Below are 18,107 nucleotides of genomic sequence, written 5' to 3' on the forward strand. Positions count from 1 at the left end.
TTATCTGTTATCGCTATTGTAACAAGCTTGTGAACTTTATTTGACATTGTGCTCACTTGAGGATTGGGATTGTTACAGGACAGACCATCTGGAATTAGAAACTTCGACACGATCATTTTTATTTTTTGTGGAGTAACTTTGCAGTAATTATTTTTCTAGACGTCATTCATTATAACTAAAACATAGAATCGTTTCTTAGTGTTAAAATTTTGACGACTAGCTATATAGTAGCAGGGGTAGGTGGCACAGAAGTTTAGCCAAGCACGAAGAAATCGGAAGTGTTCTCGTATTATCAGTCAGTAAGATTACATTTTGATATTATGACTAACTAATTCTTGAGTGCTCTCAAAAATTTACAGCACATCTGGTTCTCTTTGAGATTAAGAAACAGTTGAGACCTTACATATTTTTGTATTCCAGTTCATTCTTCGGGGCATTATGAAGCTTTCACAATGGTTTTAATAACAATTATGAGGAGAGGTAGTATGAACTACGGTATGCCGAAATGTAACACCCATTCCTAAATTTATAAAAAAAACGTTGTGTTGCATTAATGTGGGTTTTAATGAGTTTATATAAAGCATAGCTACTGCTTATCGGATGGAGATTAACTATTAAAGTTTAGACATAAACAATCTTGAGGTTCAACACTTCTGATTATCCTAAAAGTGCTACAGCTTTTTCTCAACACCATCGATTTCTTCAATTTTCAGTAAATTTCAATATCAAGAGTCGATAGTTTGTAAAATGTTTATTGGTTTCAATAAGACCTTCAGTCAGCAAAAACAAATTTTGTTTTTGTTTTCTACTTGGGTATCTGTACCTTTTAGCCTCCCAACTACATTGTCACTTAAGTTTTGCTCCAATTCTATTTCAACTTTGTCTTTAACCACTGGGCAGAGAAATTGTTGCTTAGATACAAATACCACACATCCCTGTTCTTTTGGCTGTTTCACAAGCTTGTATTACTGTTCGACAAACAGTGTAAAGTAGTTAAGCTAGTCTATGAACAGAGAAAACTGATCTCTGTAAACTTTTAGCAGTAAGTGACATTCAGGCTCATCACTAACAATATTTACCATCACATTTTGTAAAATTATTTCATGAGGACTGGATGTAAAATTGAGGAACCTAGGCTATCCTTGTGTGATTCCTTTTAGTGTTTTTAGTGCTAAAAGAGGCTTTTCATTCACTATAAGTAATTTCTAATTTGAATTAATGACACTAATTATGTTTGCATTCTTTAAATTCGACCAGTTGCAACTAGCTTCAAGCACTAGACCTAAACGTCATTCTATGATTTTTTGTTACATAAGGCTATAGTTTTTAACAATAATTTTTCTTATGGCTTTTAAATTGGTGTACGCGACTAATAAGAATATCTTCAATTGCTGCTATTAAGTCGTTCTCTATGATGAAAATAAACTTGCATCAGAATTAACATTATTGCTAATACGTTATCACATTACTCTGACAACTGAATAAAACATTTTTGTTAAATTTGCATTATGTGTGACTGTCATCATAGGACACCAAAGATATTTTTATGATAGTTACTGTATTTTCCGGACTAGTAGCCGCTCCTCTATATAAGCCGCATCTGCTCTATTTAAAAAAAACCGATAATAAAACAATACATAGGCCACACCTTTGTATAGGCTGCAGAACTCATAACAGTACTCGTAACAGTGCTTTTTAACACGGCAGCAACTTTGCTGGTTAAAACGGAAACGGTTGCTGAAACCCTTGCAGTTGTCTTCTTCAGTGTCGGAGTTGAACAATCTCATCAACGCGTGCAGCTGCGCAGTTTCTTTCCTTGATAGCAAGATCGATGGCCTTGAGCTTAAAACTTGCTTCATATGAACCTCTTCATTTGGGTTCCAAAATGATGGGGCAAGAGTCAATAAAAATAATTAATAGTTGATAATTTGTCCTCCATGTTCTATTTGCTAGCTGAATAAAAAAGCAACGCCTGCTTCTTTTCTTAACTTTTCTTTAGTTTTGATTCTAATTCCGGTTAGCGGTGAAAGAAAAAGACACAGAATAGCCGCAGCCTCTAAATAAGCCGCATGGCTCACAACATCTGAAAAAGGTAGCGGCTAATAGTCCGAAAAATACGGTAATTAATTAAACTGAACTTCAGATTTATTAAAATATTAAACAAAATATTTGTACATAATAGTACGAAAGTAGTTCTATGTACTGTTTAATATCTGGAGCCATTTTAATAGATGGTTTACATATTGCTTAGTTACGCAGGTTCAATTACACTTTTCATTGCCATGTCAATGAAAAGTAGAGTAATTACTAGGCTTGGTTGCATCATAGAAATGCAATATCTATGCATTCCACCACACAACGACCACTAAACTTTATAAACAGTTGCGTTGAACATTTGTTTCCAGATTTTGAGTCTCTGGTTTAGTTTGTCAGTAATTCTGAATTTTTTTTACTATAGTAAGAGCTGTTTCCGTCTGTTCGAAGCCATTGTTGGAGGTTGGAAAAGAATAGCATTGTATAAGTTTTGAACTCAGGCATTTTGCCAACAGTTGACTGCACTAATCAATCGCCTTTCAACATTTTAGAATGATTGTACTTATTGTCATTACGCCTGACGATCTATTCTGGTAGATTAGTCTGTCAGGGTACTAGTAATAATAATAATATTAACAGTAATAACTGTAATAGGAAAGGCTTTTGTCAGAGTATTTACATACATTGTTCTATTTTCATTCAGAGAGAAAATTGCCGAATGATGGTACAATTTTTGTTAGTGAATTTCAAATAAAAGCAGTTAATATATAGGAGCGTCGGTTGCTATTCTACCATGTCGTTGGTGTCACCATCATGGTGTCACCAACCTGGTGACATCATGTTGGTGACACCAACACGGTGTTATCAACACCATGTTGGTGGTGTTGGTCCACCAACATGGTGTCCAACACCAACATGTTGGTGTTGGACACCATGTTTTTCAACTATTTCACTTGCTACTTTTCGTGACATCAATTTCATTGATGCATGTGTAGCCATAGCGCTCGTGGTCTGACTCAGAGGATACACTCTGAGCTGTTACGCAACTAGATCTGTGGCTGTACTATTGTCTTAGCTTGTGTAAACAAACATTCTGTGAGTCTGAAAGCATTGATAACATTTAACAGCTTGACTGTGACTCCTGACCATTGCAGGATGTATTTATTTTACATCTTTGGTTTGTTTCTATTCAGACATCGACTTTGATGAAAAGTTGACGTGTCGGCAGTGGTATGGCCAGTGCGGCTAAGACAGCAACGTTACGTGTTGGCGCTGCTTCTGACCTAGCGAGCTCGCATGCAGATGATGGTTCAGCCAAGCCCAACCAGAAGTACGGCTATGAGCAGACACTGGTAAGCTAAGTATAATCTTGTACTTTCACCTTGGATGACAATCGAAATGGGTGCTATGAAGCCACGTGATTGCAATTTTTTCTCAGTTATTGTTGAGGTGAGAATTTAAGTTGGAGTTGAATTCTCTTGTTTTTACTTTCTGATTTTTTCAGAAGGTGTTTGCTGTATCACCGTTGAATTTTTAAATCGATCGTAGACATAAAACTGCTGTAGGCCATTGAATTTATAGCAATACTTAAGGAGGTGAAACCCCTTTGGTATGTAACAGACAGACTCAACGTTCAGCTGTCGGCATCAGACCAGCAGTTTGTTAAGGCAGCTTTCTGGTTCCTTGTGTTTGCTGCGTTAAGGTATGTGGGGAAAAATGTCTTTCGCTGAATGCTTTATGCAATAGACGAACTCATATATATATAAACATTGGAGTTGTCCTCTACACGCCTTTTTCATCAATTCGCAGCTGTTACTGTATTGACTAGATGAGTATCCTTTGAGCAAATTCAATAAAAATATTTTTGGAATTCACCGGACCTGTCAGTTATATGGTAAGCTATTGGTTATAACAGTACACAAAGGTCAAGGTGAACTATCGACAAAAATATCAGGTTGCAGTTATGAGAATTGGCATATGTTGGACCTTGGCCTATGAGAACTCGGCACTATCGATTTTTTAGTTTTTAATGGATTTCAAATTTAAGCGTTGATGGTTTGTAGGAAGTTTATATATTTCAATAAAGCTTTAGTTAGAAAGAAACCTTCACTATTTGCTTTTCGTTTTCCAATCGTGGTATTATGGGGTGTCTGTATCTGTTAGCCTCGCAACTATCTTGCCGCAATGGTTTTGTTCAAATTATATTTTTATTTTGTCATCTACTACTGGACAGAAAAATTGTCCAAATTGTATGAAATTTGAAGGCATGCTAAGGCTATAGAGAATGCATCCTAAGGCTATAGAGAATGCATCCTAAGGCTATAGAGAAGCTAGCTAATTGGCCTTTATAGACATGCTAGTATATTAGTGGAATGAGCGCTAGCTGACGGGATGTGACCAGTCATAAACATGAGCTGGCAGATTATGCTAAGATATGCAGATGTACAATTTGCATACCATAATGTACCTAGCCTTTTATTACAGCCGTTCAACTACCTTCCACCACCCTTCAGTTGGTGTCTCGATTGAGTAGGTTGACTCTGGGTGTAGCCAACCTACATAGGCCAGGCTAGCATTGCGTCACCAGACAGGCACCTGCTCGGCCTGCCGTATCTTCATATAGTACAGTATTACGATACATCCAATATGTATATATCTACTATTTAGTACAGCAGAGGTTGTCCGCGTGGCAACCGAACTCTCCAAAATGTTGGAATGGGCCAAGCATTCCATTACAAGCATTCTTGATTCCGTTTATTCTTAGTCACGATTGAATCTATCATTTTGTGAAGAAATGAAGTGAATAGGACTGGGCAGGTCAGCTCAACACCTTCACACCGTGGATGTCGAACCACTCGTTACACCGCTTGGCAGTGTGACATGGGGCGTTGTTCTGCTGAAAAATCCACTCTTCATCTTTGTACAGGTTCCTGGCAGATTTTAACAACTTGTCTTCTATCACTTTGAGGTACTTTTCAGCGTTGATTCTTCCTTCACGCACATGAATTCTTCCTGCACCTTGAGCCAAAAAGCATCCCCAGATCATCACTGTCAGGGGTGTTTCACTGTTGGCAACACACACTGTCGTTTGTAGGCTTCTCCAACAGATCTCCTAACATATTGACATATTCCAGCAATATTTTGTGTACATATAGAAATAGTATATATATCTATATAATGTACTTTATACATGTATGTATACAGTCATTTTAGCGTACTAGCTGAAGCTTAAACTATAAACGGTCTCTGTAAGCAGTTTTCTGTTCTAAGAAAACTGCTTACTCTAGTTCAAGTAGCAAATGAATAATACCTTTCTATCTATTTGTTGTGGAGTTGATTCCTCTTGCATGCCGCTTGCAGTATTGCTTCCTTCATTTCTTCCCTATCGGTTTTACCCCGTCTCATTCCAGTCAACCTCCATCACCTCTCTACTTAGTTGCATCGACTTGATTGACTCTCTCACTGCCCTAAGACATAGCTATCCAATTAATTGGTTTAACACCATTGCATTAGCAGATTTATCCAGATCTAGAGTTTAAAATCAATTGCCAACAATGTAAGACAGCATGAGTTGTCAGTTAGTCCTGCAATAGCTTTTGAACACAACACTGTCGACAATATGGAGTACGAGATGGAATCTGAAGGCCTTGAGCCTGTGTTCCATGTGCTGCACAATAACCTTCAATCTCACATCCATCTGCTTATGTCGGTTAGAGTTACGATTTGGTAGGCTTAGGGGGTGTTAGGGAGCTACTACTCCAAATTTAAATTATTCTGAAGTATCTTTAATGTTCTCTGATTCCATCTTACCGCTTGATGGGGAATGTTTGATTTTACAATTTGAAACATGTTAGAGTTGATTAGTTTATAGGCTCAATATGAACTTGCACTTAATTTTAGTAGATTTTATCAAACAGTATCTGTATTTCGTTATCATTTAAGATTGGGTTTTGATGTTTAAGGTGATCTGGTTGCGTGGATGTTTCAAGGTTAAAATCTATATAACTTGATCTCAGTTAAAATGCTCAAATCAAGCGAGAGTGTGATTATGATGTCTATGATATGAGTGTGATTATGATGTCTATGATATGAGTGTGATTATGATGTCTATGATATGAGTGTGATTATGATGTCTATGATATGAGTGTGATTATGATGTCTATGATATGAGTGTGATTATGATGTCTATGATATGAGTGTGATTATGATGTCTATGATATGAGTGTGATTATGATGTCTATGATATGAGTGTGATTATGATGTCTATGATATGAGTGTGATTATGATGTCTATAGTTTCAAAGAAACCGATCGAATAGAGGCGTGTAAAGTTGCAACTTAAATCCCATAACCCATATCATCTATCGCAATGATAACAACTAGTCGCGCCATTTTGTACACAATTATTTTTTCTTCTGTGCGTTTTAATCTCGATGAATTCTTGCCGATTTTAATCTTGAAACATCAAAACTATCTCAAATGATTGACAAATCATTACATAATGATAAGATATATTAAAGTTTTGTGTAAGTTCATCTTTAAAGTAGATAAAGTTAACGCAGCGTAGCTCCGTAGCGTAGGCCCACATTCTAGAGCAGCATTTCTTAACCTCGGTTCGATTGACCTCTAGAGATTTGGTGACTCAGTCTCAGGGGTTTGACAGAGGTCACTCAGAGGCAACAGCAGAAGTCACACTGATTTGCTAAGTCATGTCTTTATAAAACGAAATGTAATTTGCTGTGAGTTCATGCATAGGATTTATTTTGTTCTTTGAACACAGTGATGTTGGTGCATATTTTGCACCATCGATGTACTGTTTGCAACAGTATGTGTAAGTGTTGGCAACGGTAAGTTTGCAGCAGTTGTGCACATTTTTTTTGCACCAGGAAAATGTACACCTGTCATGAATGTGTACAGGTGTACGTTTACTGCACCTGTACACTTTTTTTTTAATAAGTCTTTTTTGTAATGAAGAAGGCTTTGGTGAAAGAGCATATGAAACTCAGGCTCAGAATGGCCAACAAGGTTAAGAACTGGTTTTTGTGAGTGATGTCAGCCTCCTTTTCGCATTCATCTCTCTTTAGTAGATGAAGAGAGTTCATTAGAGGTCGCAATGAAAGTGAGGCTTTGTTTATATTAAACATCACGGTACAGAACTTGTGCCACGTTTTTAATATGTTGTTTTGATAAAAACTGAGTTTTTGAATTGCATCGACATCAATGAATCAGCACCAAAGCCTGATATATTGTTCATGTATCTGACTGACCCTCTTCTTCTCCCCCAACTCTCAGCACTTGCTAGAGGGTGCCAGACATTGTCTAAAGGATGTCAACAATTTTATGCAGATGAGTGGTCACTATGTGACAGAGGACCTCGCTGCCTTAGCCAAGCGGATACAAGAGGAGCGCCTCAAACAACAACAGATTTTGACTCATAGGACAAGGGAGGAAATTGAAAAGGTTCGACGGTTTAAGCAGTCGCCATGTTACCAGTGTCTCTCAGGTAAGGTTACTATCGCTGCTAGTATCTCTCAAGTAAGGTTAGTATAGCTACCAGTATCTCCCAGGTAAGGTTGCTATAGATACCAGTGTATCTCTGGTGAGGTTACTATAGACACCAGTGTATCTCAGGTAAGGTTACTATAGACACCAGTGTATCTCAGGTGAGGTTACTATAGACACCAGTGTCTCTCAAGTGAGGTTACTATAGACACCAGTATCTCTCAGGTGAGGTTACTATAGACACCAGTGTCTCGCAGGTAAGGTTACTATAGCTACCCGTTAATTTCAGGTGAGATTCTTTGTGATTTCTGCATGATTCGCCCAAATACCTTGAGTAATGGGTTCTCTTGCAGTTCCAACTTTTTTGGGATTTATCAGTGAGGGACTGGAGCCTCTCATATGATAAAGTATAACAGGACAGTTGCATAGTTTCTACCGCCATCGTTTACCGATCATGTTATATTGTAGAGCAGTAGTTGTGAATCTCATGACTCTGAAGACTTAGAACAGTATTTAAACACAATGAAAAATCTCTTGCACAAACTCTTGATTGTGGTGCATGAGGTTAGCGAATATGTACACAGACTGTTTGGTGGTAGCGTGTTGCCGTAACTTTCAGCTGGCATATACATGGATATATAGCCTTCGCTGCTTTTCTGAATCTGTAGATGGCGCATTATCCATGCAATCACAATTATTGTGATTGTGTTCAGGCTTGTCACATGGTTGGCATCATCAGTTCACAGTATGTAGGAAGGATGAATATACATCTGTAAGTTTTTTACCATTTTTTCTGCAGGTGTTGGTGGTATCATTATGACCATAGTTGATCGTGTTGGTGTCGACTGGATATTTCTCTTTTTACTCGGATGCATAATGGCCCTGCTTAGCTTCTTGCTTGACTACTGCATTGGAAAACTACAAGAGGGTAAGCAACCATACTCATAGCTCTACTAGTAACACTTCCCATATCACTACTAGTAACACTACCCATATCACTACCCATATCACTACTAGTAACACTACTCATATCTCTACTAGTAACACTACTCATATCTCTACTAGTAACACTACTCATATCTCTACTAGTAACACTACTCATATCTCTACTAGTAACAATACTCATATCACTATTAGTAGCACTACTCATAGCTCTACTAGTAACACTACCCATAGCTCTACTAGTAACACTACCCATATCACTACCCATATCACTACCCATATCACTACCCATATCACTACCCATATCACTACCCATATCACTACCCATATCACTACCCATATCACTACCCTTATCACTACTAGTAACACTACTCATATCTCGACTACTAACTCTACTCATAGCGAGGGTGACTTGCCTTAGAACCAGGCACACTCGCGTCAATCAACCCCATTTAAGCATAAATAAAATTATTAACTTAATAAATAACAATTTAGCAATTTTATTTCGTTTACATCTTTTACCTATGATATTGTTTTGTTGGCTGAGGTCCTATTTATTTGTTCTTATAGATTATGCCTCCCTTCATATGCTTATTTACTCTCCTAATCAATTCATGGCCAAATGGTAGCCTGTATACAGCTCACTCTTATTCATTACATATACTGATTTGTCCGTGCGCTGAGGAAGGCCTCTCGTTTTGACATGAGCCTTGGCGTCCTGACTCAAAGATGTTATATAAGTTAGCACGTCGTTAGAAATCTCATTGGTAATACGTGTTTATAAAGTGTACTATCAGAAATTATCCATATGTATTATTATCAGATAAGGGTTGTGCTCTGGTTTGGGAGATATCAACAAGGCACTCCTGCCTGCTTGCGCTTTTAAGTCTCTCTTTCCTTTCCTGTTTGAGCGCGTGAGAGAGTAGCAGGTGCACAACTACTTACATTGCTGAGGGATGTTTGGATAATCCTTGAGATGCCAAACTTCAGTCAAGTCTATACATCTCAACAGTCTTACAGATGTGTACCTTGTTCATCAGCATTATTTGGGCATTAGCTATATTCACTTGCGGAGCTAATTTTCTCCAATATTTTCACCAATTTTTGCCAATAACGATGTATTTGGTAGCAACTGCTACTATTTTGTCTAATGCCATTCTACAGCTCGCAAACTTCAACATTCTCTCATCTAATCAGAGTTGTCACTACCGTAATAACTAATGTTTTCGTAACTGATATGGAAAACCCTAGTCGCCGACAACTCTCATTTAGTTTGAGATCCAGCATTTTCCTAGTGATGTATAGCCTAATATAGAAATATTTATATGTCATGATACATATTGGCTTAATATTATATGATTATATTATATTAACTAGTAATTCCACTGTCATACAGCCCATGACCAAAGTTGTATTTGAAAAAAGAAAGGGTACTGATGGTTGAGAAATGCAATATTAGCAGTCAAATGGCACTGCAGTGCAATAGGATAACTGCAATGGTAGCTATAATGTACTGGGTGTGGGTGTTATTATATACAACAAACAGCAATAATGAAAGGAAAAGATTATATGTTTATATCTCTCCCCCTGCAATAGGAGAAATGCAATATTAAAAGTAAAATGCACTGATATTATTAGAATAACCAATATTATTAATATAGTAATACAGTAATAATAGAAAACTAATGCACAATTTGGTTTACATTTCAAAACGTCATAGCTAACAATATCAAGAAGTTGTGATATTTATATAGATTTTTAGAAACATTATTTAACAAAACTATTTAGAAAAAATAATAACAGTAGCATATTGCCCATCATCGATGTTGTTAGTGTGACTATAAGACTTCAATAGTCATCCAAACTTGTAATTAAATATTGTAATAATCTCATAAGAATCGTTGAAAAAATATCATCGTCATTTCCTTTACTTTCACTGCTTTGAACATCAGTTAGAATACCAAAGTACTCAAAAGTTTCCGAAATGTCAGTTACTTTGAAATCGGCAAAAAAGAAACGATTTCAGTACTTCTACGTTAATCACAGAAACCTTCGGCAATTCGCCAATTCTATAGACTGGTGAAATGTGCACGTTATTCTTTTGTGAAATGCGCACGACTTCATGGTTTTTGCTCTGTCGCTCGGCATTTCGTTTGCCGGTCTTAATTTTGTTAAAAGCAAGACTTGTAAAGTTTTAATAATGATTTTCGGCCAAATTAATCTGTCTATTTGTGTATAATCCGATCAGATGGGTAAGGTTTAGGAATATGTCGACAATTTTCAAAGACTTGGTAACATATTTAAATATGTTTTTATGTGTTTTGTATCGTTATATTATACTTAAATGACTCTACACAAAAATGGTTAAATTTGTTGATGAGATTTCGGTACAAAAGTTTGCGACGTTGTTGATGAATAATTTTCGTGAGTTGTGTGCACATGCATTTATCATAAAACTCTCAAACATTCGCTCCCCTCATTTGGTCGTGGGATTATAATACTGTCTTATATGATATTATATATAATACTATATAATAATATTATTATATGTTGAGTATTATTATATATAATATTATATTAATGTAATATGTTACTATAATATATAACATTATAATAATATATAATAGTATATATATATTTAATATGGACATGACATCCAGCTTCCCTCATATAGACGTAAGCTTTCAGTCTAACCTACCATAGACCTACCATAGACCTATGCGCTGTTACAAATGATTGCAGCACATGAAGTGATGTATGAAGAGGCAGCAAGTATTCATCCCGCCTTGCAAGTCTTCTCTTGGGTCGTCTATCCTGTGGTACTTATTCTATTCTCCACATACTTTGTACATCTCGTTGCGCCTAACGCTATTGGTGAGTACATGCAAGTCGGCATGCTGACATTCCTTTATGCATCTTATTTAATATTAGTATGTTAACAGTCCGGTGCACCGTGAGAGATCAACATGCGTTATAAATATTTGCACAATTATCCTACATTGCAGCAAGTTGGTCGAGTGGTGCAAATGGTAGTGCGATTACTTGGGAATCCAAACATCCCAGTTTGATTCATATGAAGAGCAATCTTTTTTTGTAATGCTCTTAATGTTGCTTCGAACAGACGATTGGACGGACGGACAGACAGATCAGGGAGAACATATTGGTGGATAGATATTTAGTGTCTATTTTTACTCATGTATATTCATTCAGCTTTACATATGCAGCAGTCAACATACCGTAAAACATCTATTTAAAAGCCATGTTACTCTGTTTTTCAACCCTTCCTCTGTAGTGGCGTTTTATTAGAGGTGGCGTTCAAATAGAGGCTGTAGTTGTATTTTTCAAATAGCTCGTCATAATTTTGGCAAGATTAATACCCTTTTATGGGTGAAGCAAATGTCGCCTATATTTTGCACTCTCCCTCGGGCGAATGCAATAAATTTGCTAAATCACTTCCAACTCGTCGTAGCCTCTAAATAAATATGCACTGGAAATCTGAGAAATATTTTCACCAGTTGATATATATTGCTTGCAATTACCCTGCGATGATATTATAGCCTATGCTCCGCTGTGCAGTTTGTTGGAGCTTTCAATTTTTTATTTCATTCTAAAGTTGAAGGCACATTTTTATTTTATAACTATATTTAACAATGTTGCATAAAAACTCATTGCATTCATTGATATATTTGCCAGTTTGCAGCAAAAACTAGCTCTTTATGTGCAATAGAAGAAGAGTTATGGGCGCCGATCAATTGTAAGCCGATAACCGCAAGGCTGCTATCAAATAATATGCTATAAATCTGCAAATTTCTTTGGTTAAGTTAATAATCTATCAAATGCTACAAGTATATATTCAAGAACAAGTGACATAAATGAACCATATTTATAATACATGCAAAATAATTAGCATTTTGAAACCAAGATGTTTGCACCATTTGCTCAACCAGTTGCGTTTTGATTGTTGCTTTTCGAGGAAACGAACATTTTCCTCTCGGCGTCCAATATTTTCCGAAATGTCTTCTGACCTCAACTCTTCTTCTGCACTGCTGAACTAGTCAATATCGGCATCCAAACACCTTTTTAGCAAAGTAAAAGTTGTAAGCATTGCTTTTCGCACAAATACAATGCGTAAAAGTTTGTCTCGCTAACCACAACTTTTAGCCTAAAAATAGTTGTTGAGATACCATCGTGGATGTAAACCGTTTTGTCACAACTGTTAAACGAGCAGCTACTATTAGCCTGATACAATTACCAATTATTGCTATGGTGTTGCTATCAAAATTTTAACAAAAAACCTGAAAAGCTTTGAGGTTGGAACACGGACTTCGATACGAACAGAAACAACGAAAGAATTAATTGTTATTGGGGTAACCGAGTCATTAATAGTACGATTCTGTGGACACATTTCTACTGATCACTTGCTATTATTGATTCGTAAAGCTGACAGAATGTCAAAGTGGCGGTCAAATGGAGGTGACGTTCAATTCAAGAGAGGCGCTCTATTTTTCAACCCTTCGCCTATAGGGGGTTAAATAGAGGTGGCATTCAAATAAAGGTGGTGTTCAAATAAAAGTGGTGTTCAAATAAAGGTGGTGTTCCATTAGAGGTTTTACGGTATTTATGATAACACGCATTGTCAATGTTTATACAGGTGTTGTCTTTCGTATGTTATCATTGTTTCCATCTACTTGAATTAGGATTAGATTTTGTAAGATAACTAGACAATTGGTAGGAGTTGTCTACTTATGGCTTGTAAAAGGCCATATATTATTATATTGGCAATAATTTCATTTCAGACAGAAATGTTTTCCAAATTATGCCATACAAGAATCATAAAACAAAAAAAGGCAACAGGTAGCCATTTAAATAAAACAAATGGTATTTCATTTTAGACAGAAATGTTTTCCAAATTATGCCATACAAGAATCATAAAACAAAAGAAAAGGCGACAGGTAGCCATTTAAATAAAACAAATGGTTAGCATTCAGAGTACCTTTCTCTATTAAATGAACGGATACTAGTTGTTGATTGTCGATTGTTTAATCAGCTAGCAATAATATTTTCCAACATTTCTAGTATTTTCTAACCATAGTCTTTTTCAGACTTGAATGATCATTGATCACTTTTGAATATCAATGGTTGTCGAGTTGCGATGTTTTTTGACAATCTCTATAGCATCATCACTAGTAACACTAAGAGGTTAAAATCATTGAAAAGGGCTTTGTTTAACTTAACTCTTAATTGGCTAGGAGTTGTCTTTCTATTGTTTTTACAGGCTCCGGCATTCCAGAGATAAAGACCATCTTACGAGGAGTTATCCTCAAGGAATATCTCACATTCCAGACGCTCCTATCAAAAATGGTTGGCTTAACGACATCTCTCGGCAGTGGGCTGCCCTTCGGCAAGGAGGTAGGGATCTTGAAACCCACCGTCACGCCCAGAAGTTTAATTTTAATCTTTTGTTAAACTAGAAATAATTTGATATGCATTTTGCCTAGTAATACTGAAGTTGACCTTTCAAAAGCAGTATTTTCACTTGACACCATATTTAACACCACCGCACTTATGCTGTCTGCTGTTTGTCTGCTGTCTATTACAAGGCTAGATCTCGCCTTGCGCTATGTTTGTCAGATTAGGCCATGTATCAGCCATGTATATGTGGCTAAAGGTGTGCAGCGGTGTGTGAAATGAATTGGATTCTTTGTTGGAAAACTAAAATTCTCCTTTACAATATTGTTACTTGCTGTAAATTTAGTCAATAGCCATAAATTATATATTAAATTAATCCTCTTTTTGTACTAATTTCAATTATGTTGAAGGTTGACTTGCAACAAAATTCACATTACAGTTATTTGGTATCAAACGATTCACCATGTCTTACTCTGTTGTGTTGTATGGTGCCAAATACAGTCAAACATGGATAACTCGTCCACGGGTAGCTCGAACACATGGTTAATTTGAACATTTCCTTTGGTCCGTTCCCACGTAATGATAAATTGCTATAGATAACTCGAACTCAACACTGTTAATTCGAACTGTTTTTTTGCTCAACGGCTACCGAAACGATTGTTATCGCTTTAGAAAATCACTTTATTCAAAGCCATAGAGGTAAACTTCATCTTTTCGTAATTCATAAGCGTCGTTATTACCACCATCGGCAAAATATTTTTGTCAACGACTTTTCTAAAAGTTTGGTGAAATTTGATTTATACTGCGATACGATGAATAGCACGGGCTAGCCGGGTCATGCGCGCAAGGATTTTCGCCACGCACATACAAAACAAAAATCGCATGTTGTTTTGTATGTGCGTGGCGAAAATCCTTGAGTGCGTGACCCGGCTAGCCCGTGATGAATAGTTTTCCGACGTTGATTCCGTGTTGAATCAACGTCGGATTGTTGAATGTTTAAAACGTCTTAAAAATTGTTGTAATTAAACGTATACGTTGTCTAAGCTACAAAAAACTATTCATCGTTTGACCTAAACACAGAATACGTGTGTACATTCAATAAGTATCTATTAAAAAAGCGTGAGTGATATAGAATGTACCGTAAAACCTCGTAAAACTTCTAATTGAACTGCCTCGGAGTGTTGCTCTTAACGAATCCCAGGTAAAGTAAGGTAATCTGCATAAACTTCAAGAAAAAATGGCAAAATTGATCGTGGGTAAAACCCCAAAAGAAAAAAATGTCTTTTCTTTTGAGCATTTCAACAACGATCAAGTTTTGCCAATGTCAATCTGAAAAACGTCCTGGCAATAACATCACCTCAAACAACAAACCAATCTCAAGTGATAGAAAAATCTCTATACTTTTTCATGAAAACGTTTTAAACTTTACATTAGAAGCATTTAATTTGAAACAAGCCATTTGTGCTTTTGATTTATATTATAGTTTGTATATGTACATGTATCTACTAATAAATAAGTAAATATATGGACTTGTGACAGTGCTCTGATAACTTGAACGCTCTGATAATTCGAACACTTTTGCTCGGTCCCTTGAAGTTCGAGTTATCCATGTTTGACTGTATGTCTAAATGTGATTTCAAGCTCTTAAAAGCTCAAAAACGCACTTAATCGCAGTCATCACGAAAACGCCGTAAGTTGGAATCTCTTTCCAAAACGGCTCAAATGGGACGTAGTTGAACACGATGGTTTCTGTTTACACTTTCATGCAACCTCATTCGTCGAAATATTTTCACACATATACTTCACGCATTCAATAAAACCATGTCTATTGTCCTCACACGTCTATTTCATCGTCATCATTGTAATGCTGCCACTTTGAGCACTGATATCTCAAAACCTACCGTAAAAATTCACTTGAGTTTTAACCTTAGCTCGAAGGAGTGCATATCATCCTCTGATAAACATGACGAGCCTATTGGTCACCTACGATAGTCGAAAAATGCTGCAAAAATTGATCGCTGTATGGCAGGATGTGTGGGTCACATGATCAGATTACGGCTAGATGATTAGGCCAAACTGAAGCGAAACTGTAAAGTAGCGAGCATCTATATTTGATAAAGGGTTTCCGGTAGAACCCGAAGTGTTTGTCATAAACTAGTGCTACGAGACGTTTTATATTGAGCCTATTATTGGCCTTTCATCTCACGTGATAACATCACGTGTCAAAACAGTAACCACGTTGTGTTAAGTACGTCGTCGAAATAAAGGGGTTCCAAACTACAGCGTTTTCGTAATGGCTGCAATTAACGGGTCGTTTTTGAGCTTTTAAGAGCTTGTAATCACATTTTCACATATTTTGCACTTACAGCACAGCGGAGTAAAACGTGGTGAATCTTTTGATATCAAATAACTGTAATGTGAATTTTGTTGCAAGTCAACCTTTAACCAAACAACTGTAAATAATGTTTCTGAATGATTATGTAGGCTAAGTTCTGAACATTTCATTATTTTAATGGTTGAAGAAAACAATCTGTAGAGATATGACGTTTGTTTTTTGTGTTATACGTAGAGCATATAGAACATTGTTAGCAATGCCTACAAGACTAGATTTCGGAAATAAAGAATTTGTATGTGTAGATTTTAGCAACAGAAATCATCTCAGAAACCTTGTGATATGTAAACCAAGCAATTTTATTACATTGGTACGGGAAACTGCATCAAATCCGATTTTTGTGTATCGTACACATTTCATGAGACATTATAAACCTTTGCAAGGTTTTTAATCTAGCGATATATAATTTGTTTGTTTACTAATAACAAAGACGGAACAACTTATTATAAATGAGTTTGAAAAATTTGTTTAATGAACAAAGGAGTCCAGTTTATTGCGCACACCGGTGTATGCTTGGAGGTTGTTAGGGTTTTACCTGTTAGGTTAGTAGGCAAAGCTAGTAGATGCTTCACTGAACAAGGTATGCATAAACTCTTGGCCAAAAACCTCAAATGAATACTGAACAGGCAAAATGGAAGTTTGGGATGGTATCAGTCTTTGTCCCGCAGCTAGAGCTAGTTTAAGGGAAGTTACATTTGTGAACACTCACAGGATAACAAGGTCCATAACTGGAGCATGTCCTCTTAATGTCATGGTGATGGCTTACTGTCATATTAGTGTTTGATTTTTAGATTTATGATGCAAATTTGGTATCGATGAGCATGCCTAGCAAATACCGACAATGAGAAATAGGTTCTTCATTGATGACATCGTTCCACGCTTTTTGATGTTTTCATTTGCCATCTGACCAGAGCCTGCACTATTATATTGAATGGGTTGAGCATGGTGCAGTTTCATACTTGTCCCTTTCTTCCAGGGTCCATTCGTGCACATAGCGTGTATTGTCGCTACTCTCCTAAGCAAGTCAGTGCGTTCATTTAGAGGAATCTATGAGGTGGGTGTAATATCCAAGTTGGTCACCATTGTGCCTTACTACACTTGGTTTTTAACAAGTGGCAGCTCTATTGGACTGAGTGAACAACTTCTGTTGAAAAATGTTCCTTTATGCTTGCAGACAAAGTTACTGTTTCGATAGTCTTTCACAGAGAGTTGCAAACAATATCAACAATCAGTCACATCTCATTAATCTGATTGTTACACTAATTGATCACATTGATCAGTTTTATCAATGCCATTATCTAGGGTTTGCATTTATTTGACTTTGATAAGAGGCATTAAAACTGTTATGATATTTTGGTTCACTTTGTTTACAGCATTATTTAAAAAGAAATATGTGATTTTAGTTAATCTTTCCAATAGTTGCGAGTTTTGGCAGTCTTTGGAGATACAAATCAAAGGAAAAAGGCCACTAAATATTTTTTTTCTAAATATATTTATTTATATTTGTAGAATGAATCACGAAAAAGTGAAATGTTAGCAGCTGCAGCAGCTACTGGAGTTGCCTGCACTTTTGCTGCTCCTATCGGAGGTGAGGGAAAATTGAAAACTAGTTTATGTTAAAATTTTGCCCTATCAATAGCACTTTTATTACAATCTGTATATAGCATTTATTACGTACAATGTTGTCACTGCATTAAATTGAGATACCCACTAATTTGAGTTATAACTTTCCTGTGTTTTATATAAACTAGTAGAAATACCCAGCGTCGACTGGGTCACTTCTATGAAATGAAATTCACATTGTGTTTCACTTTTTAACTTTATATTCA

The 18,107-nt window shown here is 36.4% G+C and overlaps 1 protein-coding gene across 3 annotated transcripts in view; it reads left to right on the top strand.

Annotated features, from left to right (window-relative positions):
- The first annotated feature begins 96 nt into the window (after positions 1–96).
- LOC137408852 (chloride channel protein 2-like) overlaps positions 97–18,107 on the top strand; it is a 58,557-nt gene continuing 40,546 nt past the window's right edge. The window contains exons 1-8 of one of the 3 annotated variants that reach the window (XM_068095433.1): positions 97–299; positions 3,228–3,386; positions 7,380–7,536; positions 8,335–8,463; positions 11,220–11,351; positions 13,753–13,886; positions 17,255–17,332; positions 17,788–17,866. In XM_068095433.1, the coding sequence (XP_067951534.1) occupies positions 3,267–3,386; positions 7,380–7,536; positions 8,335–8,463; positions 11,220–11,351; positions 13,753–13,886; positions 17,255–17,332; positions 17,788–17,866 (829 nt within the window). In that variant the 5' untranslated portion in view covers positions 97–299; positions 3,228–3,266. The remainder of the gene's footprint in view (positions 300–3,227; positions 3,387–7,379; positions 7,537–8,334; positions 8,464–11,219; positions 11,352–13,752; positions 13,887–17,254; positions 17,333–17,787; positions 17,867–18,107) is intronic. The other 2 variants (XM_068095434.1, XM_068095436.1) reach the window with 2 other exon arrangements.

Source organism: Watersipora subatra, chromosome 11 (assembly GCF_963576615.1).
Source record: "Watersipora subatra chromosome 11, tzWatSuba1.1, whole genome shotgun sequence".
NCBI lineage: Eukaryota > Metazoa > Bryozoa > Gymnolaemata > Cheilostomatida > Watersiporidae > Watersipora > Watersipora subatra.